Genomic DNA, 17,653 nt, shown 5'->3' with positions numbered 1-17,653 from the left:
AAAGCAGCTCTTAAGTGCCTGTATGAGATGGTAGTGAGATGAGGTCATTTATGGTTAGCATAATATTAAATTAATAGCCATGTGGTTTTAGGAGTGCATTTTATTGGGTATTTTGCAGCAAGTACAAACAGGTATCAGCCTTATTATCAGAACTGATAAGAACTTTCTGCTTTATAAAAGACAATTTGCTTCATCATGCGACTGCTCGATAACCAATCTGCAGTCCCGAGGTGAGCAAATTGTGCACCAGAGGTAACACTCAGATTGCAGCGTTATCTAGGAACCTGACATGACAGAAAGCTCTTACAGTAAACATTCCCAGTGGGGATACATTCTTTGAGGTAACATAATGATCCAATGTGTGTATATCCTTACAGAGAAGCCAGTAAAGCCCAGCTTAGGGCATGCTCAGAGACAGCGCTTCAACCTGTATTGGATGACAAATCAGCCGTACGTAACCGGGCAAGAACTAACAGGAAATCAATGTATCCAGCCACCTATACTACATCAATACAGTGTCTCACTTTCTCGCCATAAGCCTGCTCCTCTCACTGTCTTTTCTCTCTTCCTCTTGTTCTCTCGCTCTCTTTTTTTCCTCTCTCTTTTTTTTTTTTTCTCGCTGTGCCTCTGCAGTGTGCTTCTTTGAAAGCCACAGCATCTCTATTTTAAGGACATCTTTGTTTCTCTGCTTTGTATTCAAATGATCGGGCTCACAGGCAGGAGGATGCAGCTCCGAAGAGGTGGGAGAGGAGGAGAAGAGAGGTGGCGAGTCGGCTTTTGGAGTCAAGTTTCTCCCAACCAGATCTTCATGAGGTGATGACAGCTGGAGGAATGCACCGCTAATTCCCCTAACGTGGGTCACGTGACCCTTCGGGTTGGGTTACCGTCCAAAGCTATTTGAACAGGCCGGGTGGTCGTCAGAGAGAGAAAAATGCTCACCTACAATGTGTGTGTGTCATATACTGTAAATTTTACCTCAATCAGAAGCAGTGTGTATTTGCAGGAATATGGGGTTTGTTAGTGTCGCCTGGAACCAGACGTTGTGGTGGTGTGTGGCCTTCCCCAGTGGCCAGAGTAGACTGCACCTCCCAGCAACAATGAGTACAGCCAGCGACACATTTCTGTCTGTCTGGTAAGGCAAAGTGGGCCAGTTGGTTTGCAGTAGAGTGGGCTGCTTTATTATTTTTGGTTGTTGCAAAAAGCCTTTTACCACAACTCGATTTCCTTGTAGTGAGACTTTTGGTGGAAAAATTGGACGCCAGTGTATGTTTGCTTGTTCCTGGCCTGTCGTTACTAAGCAGCGTGAAGGTATTGACACTGATCTTGACATCTTAATCCTTCTCGACCTTGTGTTTACAGTACAGCAAGGCACTGTTTCTTTAGCTCTTTGTTGTTGACAACTGTTACCGTAAAGATAAGAAAGCAGCATGATGATTTAACATGTTTGGTCTCATTAAACCTTTGGTGGATCCATCGTTACCAGCTCATGTTGTGTGGACGAGCATATACCAACTTGAAAGAACTTCTTTTTAAATTTTAGTGAAGATCCTAAACTTTCCATATAGACAAATGTGTGAGGATGAAGTTATTAGCAAAACATCTGGAACCTTTCTTTTGATGTAATGGTGCAGCCATAAATTATGAAAAAACATACTCAGTTTTCTCACATAAATTCAATGGTGTCTGTTCATGCGGAAAATTTTTGGTTTCATTTGTTCATTTGTAATTAATGGTAAATTTAAGAAAAACATTGTGAACATTTGGACATGTGGACGAGGGATTGTGCTCAGATTTTAAAGCATTGTTGTACACAATTATTTTAATAGAAATATAGAAACCTTTATGCATATAGTAAGCAGCCTTCAGAACAATTTATGTTAGACATGTATTCATGTTTTCAGTTGATTCAGCATTTCACAACTCCATAAACACACACACACACACAGTTTACTAAAAGACTGTCTTAGCTGCACTTGATTGTCATGTGTGATTGATGAGCTGTCTAACTCAGCCCTGGAGCTGCAGTCTCGAGATATAGCGGCTGCACACCGCACGCGCTTTTGATAGCCTTTCATACGATTGTCTCAGATGGCTGATAGAGTCACTACTGTGGGTCAGAGCTGTGTGCTGAGGACATAAAATGTCCTATCTTTCCCTCTTGTTATTCTCTAGGTGCATCTCAATTCCCTTAAACTGCATCCACGTTTCCCTCACTTGCGTCCTTTCCTTGCATCTTAGTCCCTCCCACCAATTCATGAAGAGATGCAAGGAAACCATACAAGGAGAGAGGAAATGAGGAAACATGTTTTTAGAGAAAGGAGACGTCCTTTCCTCTGAAGCGTCACATGAAGTGATGTCCATTTCTGATGACGGCAGCAGCTGATCACAGCTGATCAGCTGTCAGTCAGCTTTAACAGCTATAGTGACTTTAGACGGAGTTTGTGTTTGCACACATGTGTACTGTGCTAATACTAATAAAGGGGCACAGTTATCACTGTCAGAGCAGCTGTTTTCTCTCTGTAGCCTGTTACCTGTTTAACAAACACCTGCACATGAATAAAAACCGACATTCTTTATTTATACTGTGTACTGTTTCCTGCTCAGAGACACATGAACCATTTCTACTGGCAGAGTAGTATTTATATTATTTATTCATTATTTGCATCTGTATTTATTGATATTCTGATTGTGAATTCATTGTTGATTGACCCAGAATATGATTAGGGTGCCTTTTGAACACTGGAAATTATTTATTAGGCTAAATGTTTCAGGGAAAATTGAAATGATGTAACTCATATCGAACCCAACGCTCAGGAGTTTTCCACCTCACGTGACTGAATGAATGATACAAAATATAAATGTGTTTAAAATGTGTTTCTTGCTGACAGACTCTCCCTGACTTTAATTTTACCCATAACAAAAGTTAATGGGGGAAATAACAGATCATGAAAAGCAAAATCTTTCTAATAAATGAAAAAAGTTGTTTATGGTTCTTTTGTTGATCAGGCCGACAACAGATGTTTAACTAGATGGTGAATCAGAAAACAAATATAATATAAAACTTGGGAGTGATACACTTGAGTTTAATCTGTAATCTGTGTCCACTCAGTGATGTTGTGATGTATCAGATCAGTCTGATCAGCTGCAGTGTCCAATCAATAACCGATATCCAATAAGAGAGCATATTGGCCAGTAATCCATGAAGGCTGCTCTCGTTTATCCTCGCTCCTTGCTCCTGGATCCTCGCTCCTCACGCCTCAACCAGTTCAAGCCAGGAGTGAGGAAAGATCAAATAAGAGTATTGAGGCGCACCCACAGTTTTGCACTTTTTCCAGCTCTCTCTAACACATGAGCTCACACACCTCCACATTCAAGCGCTCACAGAAACAAACACATATAAACAGACAGGTTCTGGCACACACTTTTTGTATATGTGTGTTGGGTTTGAAAGGCGGCTGACTAGGCGTTGATGCGTCCTGAGAGTCTCTGTTGACAGGCCACTAATGCAGCGTGGCACCGGGCAGAATGGGCAACAGGGGCTATGCAGGAGAGGAGGGAGAGGAAACTGTAAACCAACACTCGAGCTGAATGGAGTTGTTTGTCACTGCAGGTAGCAATTACTTGGACCAGACTGGCCTTAAGTAAACTCCCTGATCAGAAGGGTGCCCCCCTTACATGCCGGGCGCGGAGGCCGTGTTGAAACATTCTGCGGCCTGGTCCCCGTGTTTGAACACACTCAGGCTGAGCTTTTCACCTGTTGACTATTCCCCCGTGTCTGTATTTGTGCAGCACTAAAAGCACGAGCAGCTCCAATTTAACAGCTCAGATTAACAAAGTCACAGGTTACTGAGGTGTGCAGATAAGGCATGGCGCCAGGTCATGCACAGTGCCACAGCAGCGCTCGTTGTACCTGCTGCAGCCTCACACAGGATGTAGTACAGCAGCTGCAGAAAGGAGGAACTAGCAAAGGCTGTCCCATCACTGAGGAATCCATATGGGTGACTTCATAGAAAAAAGAAAAATCACAAAAAACATATGACAGTTGTCTATGGCCAACATGTAGAAGCAGATTTTGTTATTCTATAGTACATAAAATTACTGATAATATCATGTTTTCACTATCGAATAATCACAAAACTTTCTAACCTATGTAACCTCAAGCTCAAGTCCGGCAGGTAGTTATCTAATGAAAGTTACAGTATAAAGCAAGGAGCATATTTTTCTCACGATGATAAGTTGTTGCATTGTATAGTTAGCAGACAGTTGTTTATTTTTCTTCTCCCTATCATGTTAAGTGAAAACTATCGTCTCATCAAAGGTTTGCTTCAAGCCCATTTTTTTTCCTCTTTTTTTGTTGCGCCATGACTGAGAGAGCAAATATAAAGCGGCCAACTGTGAACGACGGGTACAGTAAGCTGCGTGGGAGAATTTGCACTGTGATCTTGACATCCACGCATCAGTGAAACTTGTGGGTGCAGGGAGGACAGCTTTTGAAAATGTCAGTTCCTCTTTCTATATTTATCCGTTCCCGCTCTCCGTGCTTTGTCACTCTTTTATTTCATTTGCACACCACTCGTGCTGCATTTTCATGTTTGAGCTGTCTAAAGGCAGATTATGTTTCTTTGACAGACACTCGATGTGTTTGTTAGTTCACTTTTTTTGTCACTAACATACTTGTATCATGTCACAAGACCATTTTGCCCTCTGGGCAGTAATGCTTAAGAGTCAGAAAATACTAATACTGTACAACTATCATGACGTTTCACCACTGTCACAAATTGCTAATGATAGATTAGGTCATTATATGATATGCCTTACCAGTCAGGGACTTTACTCAGGCCAGGCTACTTTCCACAATCACTAACCAGAGCAACCCTGGAGACATGATTTCCTGTAGCCTTCTTCATAATATACGTAAAGTTTACTTTGCTGCATATAAAGACAGTGGTTTTTATTAATGCCTCAGTGCCCTGGAAAAGGAAAAGATAATGAGAGTGTGTTGTGAGGGTGAAATTGAGAACTACTGTAAATGGGGAGTGAGTGGCCACAAAGGGGAGAATTCTGCATTTCTCTGTGTCTAAGAGAAATAGAAAAGAGAGAAGCAGAGAAGGAGTTAGAAAGCCCCTACGATAAAAGAGAGATGCTGAGTGAAACAGAGGGTGGTCAGTCTTTCAGTGTTTTACAGGATCAGATATCACATCTGCTGAGGATACATATCGATCGGCATTAACAAAAGACTAGCATGCTCAACTCCATTAGCTGGCTGGTTGGTTGCATGTGTAAGTCCTCTCTCCTCTAGCTGTATAATATTGCTGTCTGAGTATGTTTGTGTGAAAATGGATGTGCTTATGTATATTTGAAGACAAGCCTTTGGCCTTTTATGCTTCACTGCATTTATAGTTTTGTACCAAGGCACCATTAAACCTGGTTGTTGAACCTCAGTAATTTTGAGTACCAACCAAATTGTGTCCATGGAACAAAATATCAAAAGTGTACTGAAAGTTGGCACAGATTGCTTTAGATTCTTAGCCTTGCTTATTCTTCCTTGCTTACTTTTATCTCTTGGTTTAAACCATTATGTTGATTATTTTGAATTAGATATTTTATCTGATGTACTTTATTTAGGCAAAGTTCATGATGCATTTTAAAGAGTTTACAACAATGTTCCCCATCTTAATTTAGCACAGTAGCATGCTAACATCATGCTAACATCAAACGTTGTTTGTTTTGCAGGCATGTTGTCAACAAAATACTGGACACATTTAAATTTTAAGTTGTAACAGTTTTTTGTGAAAATGTTGACTCACACAAGTCCTGAAAAACTGTTTTGTGGCCATTCATTGCCCACGTGTGAATCAAGAGCACCCTTTTTGTTTCACAAATTGCTGTCAGATCCAAGATTTATTTCCTCAGAAACTGTTTTGGTATCAATATTAAAATCTTCATTCTTCTGCTCAATAGTGTTTTAATACTATCTACTGGGGCGCTACAGTCAAAATCATCTGCAGATGTTCCGCTTGTCATGCTGTCTTGTCAAACCAAACTTGTTGTAGCTGTACCTCAGGAGAATACTGCATAAGATGTATGGAATAATCAAGTTTTAAGATTTTATTTTGAGGTGGAGGGCGAAGCAATGATACAGCTACATTTGCCCGCGTAATGACTAGATTTAGAGGTTTGACATCCTGTTTTTCTGTCCGCCCGTTGGATATATAGATGTCTTCTTTGCACTCAGTTATTTTCCAAATGAATGTAAACAGGTAGAGCAATACAGAGCCACAGTGGCTTTTATACACTAGGTGGGATCCCTCTTTAAATGGATCTTATTTCTATCATAATACCGCAGTCATATGGACAGAAGAGGGTCAGTTTACTGGAACACCACACGTCTGAAATAATCTGCCCTCAGAACATAGACAACCCTCTCTGAATTTTCCCATATTTGCACCTTTTACTGCCTGTGTCTGCAGTTTATGGGGTGAAAGACCAAAAATATGTCATGTGTATGGTTGTGTGTAACTGCACAAACCATTCATTTGGTCTAAATTATAGTCTGTGGCTGAACCAAAGCAACATTAAAAGTTTCTTTAAAGCATGATATTTGCATTTTAGGTGCTTCTGCATTATATTATATAGGTACGTTTGTGTCGTATACGTGAAATTGCCTCATGTGACCATACCACAGGGGAGCCATTGTTTCCGTTTACTGTAAATGAGAACAGCTTTGCATAATGTGAGCCTGACATGCTTGGGGCCAGTGGGTAGCATATGGTCTCTGTTTATTACAACATCATGAAAGCTTGCTTTCACATTCTTTGCACATCCCATGTTGATCCCAATACTCCAAATTGTTATCTCTTGTGTTGTTGCTTACATGGCTGTTGAACTTAACACCTCCTAGCTCTCTCTAGCTTCTAACCAGACTACTGTGTGTCTGCAGCCTGGTCCCCGGCCTTGCTAATCGTTACGTCTGTGTAGAGCAACTTTCCTGTCAATCATCGCCACAGTGGCAGTTTTGTTCCCGGGCCTCTGCCCTCTCTCCCCACCTTCCCGTCAGAACCCCTCAGTCTGAGGAACAGAGGACAAAGGGATGATGGATGGGTGAAAGTCCCTCACAGGGAAGTACAGTATAGAAGGTGTGTGCTGTAAAGGGTGACAATGAGCACATTCAGACAGACACAATACAGTGCCTCGGCCAGCATAGCCAGCAGCCTGTGAGAGTAGCCCAGCATCAGGCCAGCACAGCGGTCCCTACAGCAGTAAGCCAGCAGCCACACGGAGCGAGGGGTAATCACCAAGTCCTGAACAACACTCCTATTGACTGGAACCAAATAAAATAAGAGAGGAAACACAGAGCAGAGGAGAAAGAATAGGGGGCATTTGGACGATCCAAGAAGAACAGCACAGGGGAAGACGAGAGGGAAACAAAACTTAATTGGTAGAGATTTGATAAAGAGAGCAAACCGACAGCTTAAATGAGGTTGAAAAGAAAAACAAAAATGAAATGTACTGTAATTGAGCAATTAGACAAAAAGGGAAGCAGCTCTTTCTTTTGACTCATCCCATCATCTGGCTGTGACTCCCGCCAGGCCACCACATGTTGCTGTCCTGTGAGGATCCATGTTCCCTCTGCCTGCTTTCTGATCAGTAGCCCAGCCATCCACTAGCTCTGTGTGCCGGCTCGTCGCTGTGTGAGTGTGTTTATTTTAGAGTGTGTGACTCACACTTCCTGTGCTCTGCCAGTGCAGGCAAAGCTCTATGGAACAGCAGGACCTCCGTTCATTCTCAATTCTCTCTTTCTCTTTCTGTTTCTCTCCCTCTCTCTCATGTTGCACCGCTGATAGGCCCAACCCGAGCTCTGCGTAATGCGGGGGCTTGCTTGAATGGATGCCACTCTGGAATTCATTTACAGATGCGGCACAGTGGCACTCTGGCTGGGACTGGGAGATTTACGTAAATGAGCCATGTAGGCTGCTTGTTTATCACTTCGGAAGAAGGCTGTTGTTTTTTATTTTTTCTTCATCCACCGCTACAATAAGATAACTTAGCTGATAAGGAGGTGATAATTGCAGGGAATTGCCTCCAGGGCTCTGTGTTGCAGGGGAAAACCCCATGTAAGACCTGTTTGTAATCCTATCTATGGGCAGTGTGCCACTGCCAATGAATGTGCACAAGTTCAAGAAACATCAGCAGGCAGTTCCTGTCCCTAATCTATAGATTTTGGTTTCACTTTCTTGGTTTGTCATGAACTTTGGTTGCATTGCAGTGATGATTTTTAGATGTTACTCATTCTACGGGAATCGCTCTCAGTTCCTTCTTGCTGGCATCTTCCTCCTCCCCTTACATTTATACAGTGGAAACATTCATTTTAGTGTCTTCCTCTCTCCCTCTCTCTCTCCATCACTCTGTTTTTGCCTCACCCCCACCCTCCCTCTTTCTCTCTGTCCCTCTCTCCCTCTCTCGGCAACACACCCACTCAAAAAGTCATATCCGCTCTCACTCTCTGGCTCTCCCTGCTTGTCTCACAGTGCCTGTGAAGCGTCTCTGAGGGGGAAGACCAGACTGCTCTGTCAGGTAATCTAAACTCTGTCTGTTTCTCTCTCTCTCTCTCTCTCTCTCTCTCTCTCTCTCTCTCTCTCTCTCTCTCTCTCCCTCTCTCTCTCTCTCTTTCTTTCTCTCTCTCTCTCTCTCTCTCTCGCTCTCTCTCCCCCCTCACTCTCTGTCTTCCTCTCTTATTTAATCCATCTTTGTCTTTCTCTCTCTTAGTCTAACTCTCCTCAGTCTTCCCCTCTTCTCTTTCACTCATTATTTCTTTACTTGTCAGCTACAGTAAACAGAATTATTTAGTTTTTGTAGCAGTTGTAATTGTATGGAATTGTGTATGTATTTGATGATTTATTATTGAAAATGTTCTATTTAATGTAATGTGATGTATCTCAGAACTTTGGTTTAACACCCAGAGGTGTTTGAAGGATTTAACTTCATCCACTTTGTGAATGTCAGACGCTCTTTATCACTGGTTTAAGGATAACAAGTGTTTTATCATGTCAAAGGGTGTCACTGAAGGTGTTGGACACACAACACAAGGATTTTACTTCACAAATTTAATTCAAGTTGGAAAGAGTTTCCTTTCCAGTACAAGACTTTATATATATGACACTTATTGTGTGATTGTCCTGGTAGAGGGATCACTCCTCTGTTATTTTCCCATTAAAGTTAGTGTTTTTGTGGAGTTTTCCTTACCCAAATCGAGGGTCTAAGGATGTTCTGTGTTGTACATATTGTAAGCCCTCTGAGACAAATTTTGGGCTACATGAATTGAATTGACTCACTGACTAAGTGGCGACAAAAACATGATTTCCATCCGTGAAGGTCCTGGCCTCAAATAAAATGATGGAAAACCCAGCAACCTGCAATTTAGTCAAAGTTGTGGTCACTTTGTTTTTACAGTTGATTATGTCACCAGAGGACCAGGGATATTATTAAAACTCTCAGTGCAATCTTCTCCTGTCATCGAGGTGTGCATTACGCGGCTCCGCTGAGCCTCCCGTGTTTGATTTAAAGGCCGGTATTGACCTGCAGTTCACTGGCTTGTATTTAATCAAAGTGAACACTGCGACGGTTGTGAACTGCCTGTCTTATCAAAGCCCTGTGAAATCCTTCTCTACACCTTCTCGCCTCAGAGGTGCAGCAATCCAGACGCATCCCGCTCTGAGCTCAGAGAGAGAAAGAGAGAGAGAGAGAGAGAGGGAGAGAGAGAGAATGAGTGAGGGCTCTGGTATGCGTTGTGTTTTCAGACGGCGTCCTCCTTAGTGCTACTGACAGAAGTGATATCCCTGGGTGAGCGAGAGTCTTGGTCTCTGAGGTTTTACACTCTCTCTGGCGTCTGGTTCTGTCTTTGGGGTTTCTTTTCCTGTCATTTACTACCAAAGCAAACTGCTGTGATTAGTTAGTGTTACTGTCTAGGATTTGGGGCTTGAGTTTGATTGACAGCTCTGTGTTTTGGTGGTGGTGGTGGCAGCAGGGGAAGGACTGTGATTTAAGTTTTTTCCATACACCTTATATTTAGAGAATGCTGCAGAGCCTCTTGTGCAAGATCAAATGCTGTAACGCTTCACTGAGATTAGGACTAGTGCGGTTCAAGCTGTCGCAGACGCTACCGTATGTGTTCGTCTGCTGTGACATCGACCCGTCGTCACTCAAAGGGGCTGGATGTCAAGGGTCATGCCAGCTTGTCAATGCATGCAGAGGCCGAGCATTTCCTCTCCTCACTTCCTGCTGCCAGTGTGTGCCTGTAGTCAGAGAGGATGCTGGGAGATAAATTTAGACCTCCAGCTCCCTCTCCATCTGCCGTTGCTCAGAGTAGGCTGGTTTCCATGGGAACCTGCACCAGGCTACCGCCAGTAAGAGAGAATGGGGAGAGAGAGAGAGAGAGATATGTGTGTGTGTGTGTGTTTGTTTGTGTGTGTGTGTGTGTGTGTGTGTGTATTTGGGTGGGGGTATGACAGCACATTTTTTTAAAAAGCACTTAAGAGGGTTTATCTGTTCTCGGGGCACAAGGTAATTTAATATTTAGCCCATATTTTTATCCATCATTACCAGCTGCATGAATACGTCTAGATATTGATGAGGAAATAACACAAAATCTGTCGGTCGTCCTCTCCTGTGCATGATAATGAAGTTTTAACTGTAAAACTGCTGCAAAGCTCCTGCGCTACTTACTGAGCAGAAGTTGAGCTAAATGGTTGTTTTATTGGATTTACAGTTGTAGAAGAATAACTGCCGGACTTGATCGATGCAGCAGAGATGACGGAAGGAGACAGTGTGTGACAGCATGTGTGTGTGTGTGTGTGTATGTGTGTGTGTGAAGGAGATGGAGTGTGAGCTCTTCCGTGTGTCAGGGCTCCCCTGGGTACCTGCATCAGGGCCTGTTTTCTGCTGACAAAGCCTCTTTGCATATCTACACATACCCCACATACACACACATTTCTACACGCACTCCTCAGTCATTCTCTCGTCTACTCTCTGTGGACCAGTCATTAATCACATTTTAGGCACAGACACCAGAAACTAGTTCACACAACAAATCATTGCAGATACCATGAGACTGTTCTGTGAATAAACATACCGATGATTCAACATGGTGCGGAGGTGGGAAAATGGTGGTGGTGGTGGTGGTGGTGGGGGGGGGGGGCTACTAATATTAGCTTTGCGGTTTTAATCTGACCTTCAATCAAAAGAATAAATAAATAAATAGCACTGTATAACAGCTGCATCAGTGGTTTCCTGTTAGCGCCACAATCTAAAAATAGAGCACAGAGAAAAGCCCTGCCCCACCATCATCAAAAAGGTTAGACAAAGGTGTGTGTGACGTCTTATTTTGATATCATTTTCATCTACAAGTAACTGATTTCCATTAATGTGTATACAAGCCCGCAGTGCATTTGAGGCGCCGTTGATAACAAGTCATGTCTGTGGAATGAGGACGATGAGAAAGAAAAACCCCTGGTCCAACAGCAGGAGGATTGCCTGAGTAGAACCAGGGCAGGTCACCTCAGGGCAGTGCAGTTGATTGGCTGGTCAGATCTGTCAGAGTAGATTTAAGGCTGCTGTGAGTTAGCGGGTACAGCTCTTGGGGGAGTCGTACTGTAACACTGTATGCGCGCTGTAGGGTGTGCGTGCGTGTGTGTGTTTTGGCTTAATGTAGGCTAGACTCTGGCATTCCTTCCCCTCATCTTCCTGGCAAGGCCCTGACTGTGTGTTTCCCCTGCTCAGAGCTGGCAGTCTAGGCTGCTATGAATAATGTAAGTAGTGCTCTCCCCAACCTTAAAACCTTCTAATCGTCCTGTTTAAGGGCTGCATCAACAGCTATGCCAGAGATCATTAAGCTTAGACTCTGATAACCAACCACATTTATTACGGGGGGGGGGGGTTGAGGAGGACTGTTTGTCTTGCTTTTTGTGCTCTCCCTCCTGCTCAATCTTTCTATTTTCTATGCACAACATCATCTTTCTTCACATCCAGACCCACTCACTTTGTACCCATATTTTCCCACTGTGTTGCCTCTCTAACCCTTTCCCTCTCTACTTTTTAATGTTTTTATTGTCATCTCAATTTCCTCTCTTATGTTCATGTGTGTGAGGAATAACACTATTCAGACAGGATCTGATATTTAACTCTTTGTGAGCCCCTTTCCCTCCTGATCTAACTTATCTACATGTAACTCAATAGCTCAAGACAGAAAAAGCTATAGATATACATACAAAAGTCTTCCTGTACAGCTGAGAAAGTGAAACACGAGCAAAATGAAAACGGAGAAGTGATTTTTAATGGTGTTGGTTTGGTTTGTTGTGCTGCCTAATTGCTGATTGTTGGTGGTAAAAAAAAATCTGCTGTTATCAAAGCACTGGTCTGCTTGGAGAGAGACACACTAAACAGATGATCGGTCCTTAGCAGATGTGGGGGAATGTGGAGATGGAGCTGTGAATCTGTCAAGTTGTTTCCAAGAGGAAGAGTGATTCTCTTTCTTTTTTTTCCCAGTGTAAACTGGCTCTAATGAAGGCTGACTGTGCAGAGTGGTTTTTTTAGACATATGGAGAGAGAGCAGAAGTATGGCTCATTAAAAAAAAACTGTCAGTGCTGCCTTGCCACCGCTGGCACCTTAAGCTGCAGTCTTCTGCCTGGGCCTGTTTATTCAGCCTCTGGATCACTGATTCACTCTTTTCTCTCTTCCCCACCTCTTCTCACTTCATCTTGCACTCTTTCTTACTCTACTTCTTATGAATATTTATGATATTATATCTATACATTTTCTCTCTCTCACCTCCTCTCAGTCAGTTTCTGCATTTGCTCTGTATCAATGTGAAACTTTCGAAGCCCCCGTCCCTCATTATCCTCTCTCCGGGCATGTTCTTGACTGTCAGAGGCGATGCATGTTGTGTACATCATCACAGAGATCTTCAGCTATGAGGTGAACACACACAGCATCCTCCTTCAGTGAGTGCTGATCTCCAGACAGAGTCGGGGAGCTGCGAGTAGTGTCAATGTCTCAGACGATGATTGATACTCTGGATGAGGTTTTTGCTGGGATTGTCAGCGGTTGAGCATGGCTGCTCAGTGAAAATGTTATCATTGGCCCCATCCATTCCCAGAGTATGTTTTGATTGGCTGCAGCGCAAGAATCCCATGTCTCGAGTTGAGACGGAGTGCAGGATTTGTACTAAGTGGGGAAATATTACAGCACATACATCTTGATAAAAGAGGAGATTTCACCGTACCTTCATCTCTAAGTCTTCATGATCAGCCGTACTTGGATCCTCATAAAGGCAGCTCTCTAGCAGTGTGTGAGTGGGAAATATTACAATAGATCTATCTTGATAAAAGGTCTCACAGTACCCTCTCTCAATGAGTTTCGTAGCAAGCAACCACTCTTGGCCCCTTATAAATACTGCACCCTGGTGGCTGTATAATAGTAGAGTGTGAGGGGTGTAGACCCAGTAGTCCACTAGACAGAGTTAAACACAGTTATCCACTAGAAAACAGCCCCCTCCATTTACCCCCTTTAGGTTTACTGCCAGATCAGATATGCATAGGCTATATAGCCAACATTTGTTTTGACTCCTTGCCCTGACACTGTGGTCTCCTCTGTTGGTGCCAGTGCTGTGGATGCTGCCTGGCTGGCCCTCAGCTGCTCTGACTCCTGCAGAGTGGGCTAGTCATGGGTCAGATATGAATCAGATACATCTGTTTTGAGTAGGGGTCTCAATTTGAAAGGTGTTTTTAGTTTTTATTTAAATTCTAAAGAGATTTACACGTGTTTGTACACTGTGTGGACATGCACATAGTACTAGATGCCTCAGATCATTGTGTCTTTTTAACAGAACATCTTGACCTAACATTTCTAAATAGATTTACAGCAGGTTTGCCTCTGTCTCCTGAATCACTGCACACAATCTGCTTATTAAGAGGTGAAGCCAGCACAGATGACAGCAATAACATGCTGCTGAGGTAATTACCTTGCTAATGTTCCCATTACAACACTGACCCCACTCAATATTGTAAGAGTGAAGTTGTGGTGTATGGGTAAAACTTATGTAAACATAAGTTTAAACATGGGTTTACTGTGTTCTCATTGAATTGTTGCCTGTCATCTTGTCTGCATATGTTTGGTGATTGCAGTGTTTGAATGATATTCTAGTGTCAGCTGCTCTGGTTGGGTGGTGCTGTTCAGACAGCGAGTGGTTTTGATTGAGAGGAGAAGTGTAATGGCAGCATACTGATCTGTGTTCGGTCTTCACTAAAAAGTTATGAGGAAAACTCAAAACGTGTTTGACTGTTTTATTCCCTCTCACACACCCACATCTCTTACAATAACACACCATGAAATATAACCCTATTTGTCAAAATATGATATGTGGAAGCATATTTTAATGAGGAGTTTAATAATAGGACACTAATGATTTTGGCCTTATACTCTACCAACATAACTCTTCTTTGAAACCCTTAGCATGTCAAGAAGTGTAAGTCACCTTCACAAGGTCCTGTGTTTTTTTTTGATTTTATTGAAGTTGCTGTAATGAGCTCTGGGGACGACTCAAGTTAAGAGAGCTAAACCTTTCTTTATCACCTCTCTTTTTGGTTTTTGCTTTTGTTTCAATATGCAATTTTTAAATTGCATATTGAAGAGAACAGGTGAATATTTGTTTCACTTTGAACATTAATATTTCCACAGCACTTTACCATACCTCTCCGTGAAAAAAAAGAGAATCTAATATATGCATTAATATGTTTCCACTTTCATGACTCAATGCTTGTCTTTCTCTGTGTTTCTTTAGACCCATTCGGAAGCTGAACCGCTAACACTCTTGAGAGCCAACAAAGAAGATGCAGAGAAGACCTTGGGAGGGCTGTTAGAATGGCTGAGGCTGGACAGAAGCAGAGCTGCTTTGTACAGAGAGATGATCTATGTTTACCTGCATCCATGCAGCTCCAGGGCACCTTTTAATGATGCCGCGTTTGGTCCTCTTGAATAACTTTAGGCCCACACTGAAAAAGGCCCTTCATTGTGATTTACAACTCAGTCTGTCGATGATCCCTTGCCTTTGACCTCCCTGCTGCCATGCGGTTAGCCCCATGAGGCTCAGAGAGCCCTCCCTTGCGTGTCTGTGAGGCCTCCTCCCCACTCTATGGAGGCTGAGCCCAGCCGTCCGGCTGATGGGGAGCGCTCTGGAAGGCAAGAGCAGCAGCATGTGTCAGCTGAATCCTCACAAGGGTCTTGTCCACCTCAGCAGCCCCAGCAGCCTCCTAATCCTCGTCCTGTACACAGAGCCTTGGGCCGCCTGCAAAATCGCCAACCCAAACGCACTGACCTTCTGCTTCGGTTACAGCAGCAGCAAGCAGTAGCATGGCAGCAATCAGACACCCCAGGTCCCTCAGGCGGCAGCTTCTTCTCTCCAGCTTCCTCATCAACCTCATCCCTCCCCTCCACTTCCTCCACCCAGGGTGAGCATGGTCACGGAGTCCCATCTCAGTCGAGCCAAGAGGGCAGAGAAGGGGTCAGCTCACCCAGAAGAGGGGAGAAGAAACCCCAAAAAGAAGGGAAATATAAGTGCACTTTCTGTGGCCGTCCATGTGCCAAGCCAAGCGTTCTTCAGAAACACATTCGTTCCCATACAGGAGAAAGACCCTATCCTTGTGCCCCCTGTGGCTTTTCTTTCAAGACCAAGAGCAACCTGTACAAACACCGCAAGTCCCATGCCCATCGCATAAAAGCAGGCCTGGCGTCCCGTCGTGATGAGCCCAGTTTGAGTGGACCAGAGGGCAGTGGCGTTGGAGAAGACCCACAGGAACCCGCAGAGGGAGAAAGCACTGAGTCTGAAGAGGAGACAGGCCAACACAGAAAATCCTCCTCTAAGGAGATGTTGGGCCAGCAGAGAAAAGGTGTTAAGGAGCTGCTTGGAGGCTCAGAGGAGAGCCAGAGGCCTGAAGACTCCCAGGCTGTCAAGCAGAGGCTGGCACTGAGGCTTAGTGAAAGGAAACGTGCCCCCATGGCTTCCCCAGATGACCCTCCTTCCTCCCTCTCCACCTCATCTTCTTCTCTAGGCCCTGGCAGTAAGGGCAGCACAGAGTCTGGCTACTTCTCAGGATCAGGAAGCACTGATCTGTCCCAAGTTAGTCCTCCTAGTGCCAGTGCCAAAACCTACGCAGAAATTATTCTAGGGAAATATGGAAGGCTGGGTGGGCAGCAGCGTGGTTCCCATCAGCAGCAGCCTCATTCTCCGCTTTCGTCATCCTCAGGAACGGAGGAGAAGACCATTCCCTTTGCTGTACCCAAAACTCAAGTAATAGAACACATTACCAAGCTCATCACTATCAATGAAGCAGTAGTAGACACCAGTGAGATTGACAGTGTAAAGCCCAGACGTTCCTCTCTGTCCAGGAAGAGCAGCATGGAGTCACCCAAATTTACCGCCCCTAAAGATCCATACGCATTCGATCCCAAAGGAGAGGTCCCCGGCCCCAGCGGTTTGAGGCACACCCACAATCCTGAGACTGATCCGCCAAGTACCCAGGATCTGTCAACAGTGCCTCTGCTTAGAAGCCACTCAATGCCATCATCTACCAGCCAACAAGAGCCCTCCACATCTGGCACCATGTCTCCCAGAGGTTACCGTCTCTGCCAGTCATTCGATGAGCAGCAAGCGGTGGTAGCAGAGATGAGGGCTGGTCATGCCCAGCGTATGCTGAGGCGCCAGCCTGCCATAGAAGTTCCCTTGGGAGCTGAGCTAATGTTGGAGGAGACCGGTCCCACCTCCTCCTCCTCAGCCAGAGGCACTGAACTAGCCAGGCAGCCACAGCAACAACAACAGCAGAAGAGTCTGAGCCTGTTTGAATGTGAAGCATGTGGGTCCCGCTTCCAACACAGTGAAGGCTACGAGGCCCACAGAGGCATCTGCCCAGGACAGCAAACACTGGAACAAGAGAGTGTGGATGCCAGTAAAACATGCAGGGAGGATCGCCCCCAGATGATGATGCACTATAAGTTTAGAGCGCTGGCCATGGCTGTGAGGAAGAGGAGGAAAGAGGAGAGTCTGGAGGAGGATCCTCCCAGCCCTGGGTCTGTAGCCATGTCAGGAAGCTCTGCAGGCCTCATTCCAGTGCCAAGCAGACCGGAGCACAGCCAGAGCCTCTCAGGTTTGTTTTTGTGTATCCCTGCAGTAGCAGATAAAATTATAACATGATCCTGTGGGAGAAATAAGTTTCTTTTCTTTCAAACTTTTTTTTCTGTTCCTTTGATATCTGAGAAACCTGAATACTAAAATATATACATAACGAGTCAGTATCTGCATCTGCATCACTGATGTAAAGCAAAGAAAACAAAGGAAAAGCTACTGTGTGAAATTACACTACACTACTGAGAAGGGAATGAAATCAGAATCAGAATCATCTTTACTGGCCACGTATGTTCACACATACAAGGAGTTTGACTCCGGTTTAGTGGCTCTCAGTGTACTTACACAGAATAACAACACTTAAATCTTCAGAAATATACATAAGGAATGACAATATACAGGTGAAACCGTTTCTGTGAACCATAAGAGTGCTGACATAAATATTGAATGGTAAAAAAAAAAGACATTACATTATATACATA

General features: G+C 44.0%; 1 protein-coding gene across 4 annotated transcripts in view; it reads left to right on the top strand.

Annotated features, from left to right (window-relative positions):
- Positions 1-17,653, top strand: part of LOC122987412 (transcription factor HIVEP3) — a 41,514-nt gene that overhangs the window by 14,110 nt on the left and 9,751 nt on the right. For 2 of the 4 annotated variants that reach the window (XM_044359297.1, XM_044359294.1), the window contains exon 2: positions 14,835-17,193. In XM_044359297.1, the coding sequence (XP_044215232.1) occupies positions 15,186-17,193 (2,008 nt within the window). In that variant the 5' untranslated portion in view covers positions 14,835-15,185. Of the gene's footprint in view, positions 1-716; positions 814-8,528; positions 8,575-14,834; positions 17,194-17,653 lie in introns of all 4 variants that reach the window. The other 2 variants (XM_044359295.1, XM_044359296.1) reach the window with 2 other exon arrangements.

The sequence above is a fragment of the Thunnus albacares genome, chromosome 8, assembly GCF_914725855.1.
Source record: "Thunnus albacares chromosome 8, fThuAlb1.1, whole genome shotgun sequence".
Taxonomy (NCBI): domain Eukaryota; kingdom Metazoa; phylum Chordata; class Actinopteri; order Scombriformes; family Scombridae; genus Thunnus; species Thunnus albacares.
The sequence above is the reverse complement of the archived record's forward strand: the minus strand, read 5'-3'. Positions and strand labels throughout refer to the sequence as shown.